Consider the following 9962-nt stretch of genomic DNA (forward strand, 5'->3'; position numbering starts at 1 on the left):
ACACACACACACACACACACACACACACACACACACACACACACACACACACACACAGTAGATAAATGGAGACAGGACACTATGAGCCCGCTCAAACCCTGTACAATACAACTAGGTAAACACACACACACACACACACACACACACACACACACACACACACACACACACACACACACACACACACACACACACACACACACACACACACACACACACACACACACACACACACACACACATACACACACACACACACACACACACACACACACACACACACACACACACAACACGGCCCGGTAGCTTCACAAGCCAGAGGACCGGGATTCGATTCCCCAGCCGCGTGGAGATATTTGGGTGTGTCTCCTTTCGCGTGTAGCCCCTGTTCACCTAGCAATGAGTAGGTACGGGATGTAAATCGAGGAGTTGTGACCTTGTTGTCCTGGTGTGTGTTGTGTGCCTGGTCTCAGGCTTATCCGAAGATCGGAAATAATGAGCTCTCAGCTCGTTCCGTAGGGTAACGTCTGGCTGTCTCGTCAGAGACTGCAGCAGATCAAACAGTGAAACACACACACACACACACACACACACACACACACACACACACACAGGCCCGGTAGCTCAGTGGTTAGAGCGCTGGCTTCACAAGCCAGATGACCTGGGTTCGATTCCCCGGCCGGGTGGAGATATTTGGGTGTGTCTCCTTTCACGTGTAGCCCCTGTTCACCTAGCAGTGAGTAGGTACGGGATGTAAATCGAGGAGTTGTGACATTGTTGTCCCAGTGTGTGGTGTGTGTCTGGTCTCAGGCCTCTCCGAAGATCGGAAACAATGAGCTCTGATCTCGTTCCGTAGGGTAACGTCTGGCTGTCTCGTCAGAGACTGCAGCAGATCAAACAAACAGTGAATTACACACACACACACACACACACACACACACACACACACACATTTAGGTTCTAATGACTTATAATTTTATTTGCTTTTGAAGATTTTTAGTTCTTTATGATTTGATTTGCACTGATTGTGATTAAACAGGGTTATTTTTTTTTTTTTCCTTTTGTTTGTAGTTTTCTTTAAAGCTAAATTTGATATACATATATCCAAGTTTTGTCAATAAAGTACTACTACTGTGTGTGTCAGTCAACGATTCCATTATTTTTTATGGATAATGCTCCCTTACACAGTTGTTTTTCCTTCACTCTTAGTAACCTGTCTTGCATTTATGGTACTACTAGGATGTTTTAATTGTAGTTATGGTTAGGTTTTATTTTTCCATGGTACTTGTATAAAAGATTATACAAGGCTTAGGAGTGTAACTTACACTGATTAGTTTTTGGAACTCCAGCTTGTGACATGTATTATTCAAATGTTATTTTAGAGAGCAAAGTTTAGCAGCTGGTCTTTTGTTTAGTAATTATTATTCTGTTTTTACTGGGAGTGTACTACTTGTTACTGAGCAAGAAGAATTAACAGCTTTGAAGAATGAAGATGATTTAATGTGTAACTTTCAGACTGTCACAGAAGATGTATTGAAGAGGTTTTACTGTGCTATGAAACTTCATGCAACTTGGTACAAGCAGGGAGTGTGGGAGGCAAGTGTGCAGCTTGGCTCTGAACGTGGGGAACTGCAACAACTGCTCAATGCCACTACTGCATTTGCTTCCTGTGTCTCTCACTTCTGTGCAGTAAGTTGTTTTATTCCTCATCAATTGATTAATTCTATTAGGTCTTACTGCATTGCTAACTGGTGAGGTATGAATATTTGTTATCAACACCTGTAAACAATGTACTTTAGTTTTCCCCCATTAAAATAGTTTCATTACATTAGCTGAGGTAAATCTGATCTTTACCTGAAGAGACCCACATGTGCTTGCTCAATAAAACCATTTGTAAGGGTAATCAGTGAGGATTCATCCTTTATCTCTGATAGGATTGGTGATAACTATCAGATTGAGAGGATGTTTAAGGATTGCATGTGTGTGTTTGTGTGTATGATGTATACATATATATTTCTACAAAAAAGAATAGTAGAGACATGACATTTGTACAAATATTCCTTAAGGTTAAATTACAGCCATTCTAGTCTGTAGGTCTCAACAGACACGGAGAGGAAAGCATCTCGCTAATTTCTCTTGTCTAAGTATGTTATATAAGCATACCTGGGTCTACATAATGGTTTGAAAACAGTAGTAGTTTATCACTTGTACAGTGTTTTTACTTAATCAGTTCTGCATTGCAAGGTAAATGAAAAGTAAACGGATATTACAAATATGTAATTATTTGATCAATTTTGCCTTTATTTTCCTCCTTGCTAGCACCACAGACTTTTTACATTTTTCATACGGTGTACCTGAATTACACATCTCATAAAACCTCATCATACAGGAGCTGGAGCAGCTGTGGGCCTTTAGAGATCTTCTAGTGAACATAACTCAGATGTTATCAGGATGTTGTATTGCAGAGCTAATACCTCTGCTGGACCTGCCAGGAGTGAAAAAAGTAAGTCTCAGGTCTTGGCCTTGTGTTTCACTTCATGTATTTTTATTCTTTGTTGTTGTAATCTGTCCACTCAGTATTAGATTTTGGAAAAAAGAATTTTAGAGATTCTTGTTTTAAAGTATGTAATGATTATCACTTTGCTGTTGACACTTATAAATGTATGTAAGGGAGCAGTGTACTTGTTCTGTTATAAATTTTTCATGATTATACATCCTTTATTCATAACAATCATGTATCTGTTTTTTCTACCATAGTCAAGCAAGACTAATGTGCAAAAATAGACTGTAGATATCTGATTTTCCTCATCCCTGCCAGGGTCGAGCAAAACTGATGTACAAAGCTGGACTGAAGACATTACAAGATGTAGCAAAATGTGACCCCAGGAGACTAATGCAGGCAGTGATCCATCTCCCATATGTATCAGCCCTCCAAATAATCGATTCTGCTAAGGTAAGAAATTGACATCAACAATTAGTAAAGAAATATCATGGTATTTTGTGACTTCTGGGGTAAGTATAATGATTAGAGTAGAATTTCATTGAGGTGTATTAACTTGTATGAAAGTGGCTCCTCTCACTTTTATCTTAATTCTTTGTCTAAGCTAATGCTTAATGCAGGAAATATGGTTGCTTGTGTGTTCTTAAGATGAATATGAACATGTTATTTCTGTAACACATTTTTTCCTATTCACAGATGTTGCTAATTGATAAAGCAGAAGTGTTACAGATGGAAGCAGAAGAGATGATGATGGGCTTGTCTTCACCTTCCAAGTTGACTTCTGAAATCTCTGGTGCAAGTGCTGAGGGATAATGACATGCACCTAGAGGAAAAGATTTATCCTACTTTAATTGGCATGGTGAAGATCTTTAAAGAACTGTGTCATAAGAAAATGTAAGGGCTGGGAAAGGACAGTTATTGAATGGTTAATGAAAGTGCAATTTCATACTGGAATGTTCATTAATGTTTGAAGGGGAGTGTTGCAGCTCAAGCAGTAACATATCTGATTTCTATACAAGAAGTCACATGTTTGGATCCTGGTTAGAAGGAGATTCTAGGGGCATGACTGCTTATATAGGAGTTCATTCTGCCTTAGAAGAATGTGTTGTGAGCTGTTGAGACAGGGAATGAAAAGGTGGCAGAGATAGAAAATCACCAACCTACTCCACTTGCCAGGGTCCAGGAAGGGTGATGCTGCTTGCTCTACACTATAATCAGTACAGCATAAAATGATAATTTTTGCATGACCATGGGTTTCACCAGGTTTCCTTCTCTGTTGCCACATCTCTACAGTTCACCATCCTATCTAAACAAGACTGTGTGTGAGGGCAGGTCAGCACTGACTGGCGAGTCAAGTTGAGGTAGCAGTTAGGTCGCGCTTTCCTGCTTATATACCATGTTTAGCATGGGAGAAACTTTTATAATGAAAACATTCCTTATATGTTGATGGTGAATGGTGATGTGGAACAAAAGTTAGAAGGATTTCAGCAATCATTTCTGAACTACACCAGTCTCTCTCTCTCTCTCTCTCTCTCTCTCTCTCTCTCTCTCTCTCTCTCTCTCTCTCTCTCTCTCTCTCTCTCTCTCTCTCTCTCTCTCTCTCTCTCTCTCTCTCTCTCTCTCTCTCTCTCTCTCTATATATATATATATATATATATATATATATATATATAGATAAAGAGAGAGAGAGCTGGTTATCTATGGAGATGTAGCAAGAGTGGGAGAAACTCAGTGAAATTCCGGCCACACCCGAATAACCATTTTACGCGGTGTAGAGTATAACACTCTTGATTGCATTCTTGAACTTTGAGGAAAGCTTTGATATCAAATTTAATTGTTATAACACTACCTACTGTAGTTAGTATTGCTGGATGCCTAGTCTATAGGTGAGGCACTTTTCCAAATAATTTTTAGTTTTTAGTTTAAAATGAATAAAAATGTTATCTAAATTATTATAGAACTATGTATATATATATAGATGTATATTTTATATATGAATAATTTTTTATATTTGTTATTTATTTGAGAAGATAACCTGATATATATATGAAATAAAAAAAGTTTTTTGCTTACTCAACACTGGTCAGAACTTGGGCTGTGGTTCAGAAGTTGTAGTCTTGTAATTCAGTGTAAGGTTAGGCTAAGGTCCAGGATTGGAGTTTACTTCTTACTGGACATTTACATGGCTGGTTTTATTCAGTTCATGGCACAGCTGTGATGAACATTCTTGATCAGCTATTAGTGATAACTGTTTCTCATGGAGTTTTGGAGAGCAATGAATAACAGGTAACCATTGACAGATGTGTCAGGAGCCAACTGAAGCCAACTGCAAGAATATATCTGGAGAGTAGCGGAATATACTATTAGAAATCATCATGAACTCAATACAACAAAATTCTTAGAACTACACAATTACTACTTTGTCAATGGTGGCCAGGAAAAAGTTAATTTCTGGCAAAAAATTGTTTCATGTTTTGGTATTGCAGTGTCCTTATTGAATTAGTGGTAATTATTTTCAAGTGTAGATTTCATGCTTCCTGGTTAACTTTTTGGCACTCATGTGTAGCTTTAGTTTAGTTAGAGCGACTCACGCCAGTGACCCAAGTGCATCTCTCTCTCTCTCTCTCTCTCTCTCTCTCTCTCTCTCTCTCTCTCTCTCTCTCAATAGAGTGACTGTATGTTGCCAGATACGCAGACTTTATATTGCCAAGCTGATGCGTGATTAGATATTTAAAAGTATTCATTCTGAATTCTCTTGAAAAATAGAGGGACTCTTGTGCACCAAGAGACTCGATGGCGTGCACTGACTGCGCTCGGTATTTTGAAACGGCTACGACACCGAGTCGCGGATGCTCGAAAGGACCTTAATAATGTAATCCAAAATGATGGGCACTGGACAGTAACCAAGGTTCGGTGCAAGAAAGCTCTTATCTGTTGAAAATTCAAAATGGTTGGTAACCTTATGATGTATATGTATCATTAAGTCATGGATTTCCTTTCAAAGATTCTAGTACTACTAATAAAGCCACTAATTTTGAAGGTGCGATCTGGATGCATGGGAAGGAGCTAGGGCATTAACTTTATCACATGATCACTCCACCTGCTCTGTGTAATGGCGTCATAATGGCAACATTGGGGAATCGTAGTTTTGATTCGGGATTCAACACAGGACTCGATCACGTCTTCAGGTACCACCGTATAGGGAATCACTAATTCTGTAAGTGTCTTTTCTGAGATTTCGAGGATGTTTTAATGATCGTAGAGTAGTTCAGTGGTAGCCTCAACGCTGGATTCTGGCGTGACGAGCAGCCAATGACGATCAACGTTACAATGAAATACATGAAAAAAAAGACCAAATTAAGGATGGTTCTTGAGTTTGTGTACTATATACTTACGGAGTGTACACTGTTTCTGTATTATTATTTCCTAATACTCACCTCAGCTTGCAGAGAAATTTGCTATTGTTGTTATATGGGTTATTTGGCTCTCCCCATATGAACGACAATGGCAGGAAAAATGTAAAAAATTGGTCACTGTTAATGCGATATTCATTGGTTTGACATTACAGGCTAAACATTTAAGAGAGAGAGAGAGAGATAAATAGTTAGTCAGTCAGGGAGTTTAACCCAACCCACGTTTACAAAGGAAAATTTACCCTTTCCAATCCTTACTAAATGACCATGGAAGTTAACAAACCGCACACGCCTTGCATGAAACCAAGGCGCAAAGATAATCTGAAGAAGCAGGGAGAGGGAAGTGGGCGTGTGGATGGGTGAGGCCTGTCCCCCAAGTAACCCCTCCCACCCACCCGCTCACTTGTACCTCTTAATTGAACGCAAGACTGATGATATCCACCCTCCCCGGCCGGTCATCAGCGGGGTGACCTGGCCAGTTGATTGTCAGTGTTCTTGTGAGATTGCCCGCTGTTGAACGTGGTCCGGTGAGCGCGATGAGGAGGGAGGAAATAGGCAACTGGAGATTGAGTATGAATGTGAGGCAGGGGATATACAACTTGTGGGTTGGCGGGATGGAGGCAACGTATTTATGTGTGTATAGATGATGTATATAGGATGTGGTGAAAAGGAATGGTAGCCAGATATGATGAATGAAGGGAAAAATATAAAGATCTGAATGAAGAGGTGTGACTGAGTGAGTGATGCGGGAAGTGGTGTAAATGGCTGAGGTGGTGAAGGGGGATCTAGATAGTATAGGAAAGGGCTGCAAGATGAGGTGCGTGGTGGAATAAGCAGTCCAGATATCGAATGAAATTGGGCGTGATCATGGTTGATAGTGTGTTGTTGGCGATGGAGTTGCCAGAGAGAGAGAGAGAGAGAGGCGTAGTGGGGGACTGGAGTGTTGGAGTCGCGCAGGGAGGCAGGGTGCCAGGGACGGGGATGGCCGGGGGGGGGGCAAGGGAGGAGCTGGGTTATAGATGACCATCAGCTGAGGACGAGATAGGCTCATTGGGCGGCAGATAAAGTGAGTGGAGCCTCCATTTGCCAAGAAGTGATGCTGTGACAATTAGCCAGACAGATAGTCACTGGGGCATGGGATGGGAGAGCAGTAGGGGCGGGGAGTATCAGCCGGGCAACGAATGGTGTTCTTGGGAAGAAGGGCGGTAAAACATAACAACCAATCTGATCACTGGTGTAGTTTTTAAAAGTATTTCCTTCTATTCCCAGCGTGCTCACCTTCCACAAAGCAACACGTTTTCAAAATCTCATTAGTAATGATAATTTGTTGCTCACTTCAATTTGTTTGTGACGCCATTAAATGAATTTTAATGATTTTAAATCATACTCAGTCAGAGCGGCCTGGTAAGTGTTTTGAGCCGTGCGATTTACGTGCATTATTGCTTTTTACAGGACAAAAATAAATATTTGATCTCACACAATGTAATGAAGTAAACAGGTAGCAAAAAAACATGTCAAGTAAAAAAATGTTATATATGCAACAACTCATCTCTTAAAGGAGGCATCGTATCCCGACACCTCCTAACAGTCAACACCATGATAGGTGATGTAAGCGATAGCCAATGAGAAGGTGCCATTTGTGTTGTCTTGCTACTGGGAACCACAGATTATATACATCGACAGTACCAAGCTGGCGGAGTGACATAACGTGCGATCTGTGTGTGTAGTGAGAATGAGTGGTGCAGGTCCGTGTTCCCGACGTTTCCATGTGACGCTTCGGCTACGGGTGGCAGACGTGAGTGACCCAAAATTGTTTGTCGTGCTCTTTGCTTGTAACCAGTTAGTCATGTATACATAACTTTTTTTTTTTTTTTTGTCAGTAGAGATGGTGACTGTTTGAGGATGAATGTAACATTGCTACATTTACAACCATGTCAGAAATGTGCCAGCAACATTTTTTCACGTTCATGTTGTCAAGGTGTGAAAAAAGGTCGTTGTTTCTTTTCCATTTGAGCTCATGCGCTCCTGCTTTCCGCTTGTCAGCTTGAGTCTTCTCTTTCCCGTGTAAGCTCCCTCTGCTTTTCCAGCTCATTCCCTACCATGCCCACTGCTCCCCACTCACATCACAGCCCCAGCCCGCCTCTCCCCAATCCCCCATCACTCTCACCCAGGCCGTGGCGGAAGACGGGTGGGAATGGCACAGCGGGGCCGAGCTGTTTATTGGCCGCGTCACAGTTGGGTCGCGTCGCAAATCATTTCGAAACGCTCTATTATTTTGGCCAGTATCTGCCGGTAATTTAGTAAGCACAAAACTAAATAGGTGAAGTGATAAATAAGGTAGCGGGTCAACAATGACACAATAAAAATAATAAAGGGCTTCACCCCCCCCATATACGGTATGCGAATCCTTGCCCTGTGAACGGTAATGTATTCACCTGTTTGTATTGTATTAAATCCCCTTTTTAACCTGCTTGTTTATAAAATGAATATGCATGCAGTGCCGCCTAAATCCCTCTCGTTTGCATTTGGACGGGGACGGGAAAATATTTACTGATTTGAGTTTAGTGAAGAGTTAGTTGGCTGCGTGGCGGGGAGCGGCGGCGCGGTGGCCACAACCCACTGATGTGGACAGGAGAGGCGAGGGTGATGAGGGCACCAAGCGAATCTATGTCACATTCCTCTGATTAATGGTGCCGCCAGTGCATTAAGGTTGACGGAAACAAGGGTAGTTACCTCGCATGCTGGAGCGATGCCAGATGGTGACAGCCTGCGTGCGGTCAGTGGCGGGTCCTGGAGCGAGGTTTACGCCTTGGTGCGACAACGTTATGGCATGCAACGATGCGTGAGGGGTTTCTGCGGCAGTGGTCCCTGCTCGGCGAGTTTGGCCATGCTGATGACCAACCGCGCTGTTGTTCTTACAGCGGGGGTGGAACACGTGCTAATCTAGTCACTTTGGCTTGCATTGCGGTAACTAAATGCTGTTGAAAGTAACATTAACTACGAGAATATAGTTGTAAAGTATATCCTATAACTCGAATAGTTTGTTTGAAATACTTTGTAAAGCTCTGTATGTGAAATACATAAAAGAAGGTAAATTTTGAAAGGAACCTTGGTAACTGAAATACTGATTGTCTATTTGAAGTTTGTAGAAGTTTGTTTTCTGAGATTACTTAGCAACTATTGGCATCAAGGGTGCACTATTAGTTACGTCTTTGTATTAACTTTGGTATTATTTCTTTGTCAACTTAACATCGAAACTTGACACCTCAAATATTTGGACGAGCTTCTTTTCATCCCTAGTTTTTATTCACCCAATGTTTTTGCTGCTGTTATTGATAAAGGTGGATGGTGATGGTGGTGGTGGTGGTGGTGGTGATGATGATGATGGTGGTATTGGTGGTGCTAGCGGTAGGGGGATGATGGCGGCAATCGTTATGACGGGTTTTGACGGGGAGAACACACACAGCTCGTCAGTAAACAGCTTAGCGGCTCGCAAACCTGAATAGATCGCAAGATAGGACTATATTGGACTCTGGGCTGACTGGACAGGGTGGAGGGAGATGTAATTCTGCCCTAAGTGAAAAGCTCCTTTGGTAGGCGCCAGTAATCGAGTTTTTGCGTGGCGCTAGAACAAATTGCTTACTGGTGTTGTCACAGAGCTGGGAATTAAAGAAAAAAAAAAAAACGAAAAAAATGAACGTGTAAAAGTGGTTTGACATTTTTATTTATTTATTTTTTCCAACTACGACTTCATTGATTTTGATTCATGCACTGACCTTTTTCATTTTTTTGGCTATCTATTTACATTTCAATCTCTCTCTCTCTCTCTCTCTCTCTCTCTCTCTCTCTCTCTCTCTCTCTCTCTCTCTCTCTCTCATAGTGTTCCCCTGTCCAATGGCGCCAGGCAGGATGCTAGTTAACGTGTCTATATTTATTTCTCCCTCTCGTGTATTGATGGACAGCCCGATTATTAGCAACAGAAGCTCATAATGTTCTTTTGTGTCCGTACGGTGGTGGTGGTGGTGGTGAGGGTGGTGGTGTTGGTGGTG

At 41.6% G+C, this 9962-nt stretch overlaps 1 protein-coding gene and 1 long non-coding RNA gene across 4 annotated transcripts in view; one reads left to right on the forward strand and one right to left on the reverse strand.

The window, feature by feature from the left end:
- Positions 1-4508, forward strand: part of LOC123504557 (helicase POLQ-like) — a 25616-nt gene extending 21108 nt beyond the window's left edge. For both annotated transcript variants that reach the window (XM_045255163.1, XM_045255164.1), the window contains 4 exons: positions 1516-1689; positions 2390-2503; positions 2819-2953; positions 3197-4508. In XM_045255163.1, coding sequence (XP_045111098.1) covers positions 1516-1689; positions 2390-2503; positions 2819-2953; positions 3197-3313 — 540 coding nt within the window. In that variant the 3' untranslated portion in view covers positions 3314-4508. The remainder of the gene's footprint in view (positions 1-1515; positions 1690-2389; positions 2504-2818; positions 2954-3196) is intronic.
- On the reverse strand, positions 2351-9031 carry LOC123504558. Of its 2 annotated transcripts, none has more exons than XR_006674868.1 (3): positions 8647-9031; positions 4574-4840; positions 2351-2485 (listed from the first exon to the last, which is right to left on the reverse strand). It is a non-coding gene; the product is annotated as an uncharacterized LOC123504558 (long non-coding RNA). The 2 variants fall into 2 exon arrangements; XR_006674867.1 differs by lacking the exon at positions 8647-9031 and adding an exon at positions 6323-6858.
- Positions 9032-9962: the final 931 nt, after the last annotated feature.

This window comes from Portunus trituberculatus, chromosome 16 (genome assembly GCF_017591435.1).
Source record: "Portunus trituberculatus isolate SZX2019 chromosome 16, ASM1759143v1, whole genome shotgun sequence".
Lineage (NCBI taxonomy): Eukaryota > Metazoa > Arthropoda > Malacostraca > Decapoda > Portunidae > Portunus > Portunus trituberculatus.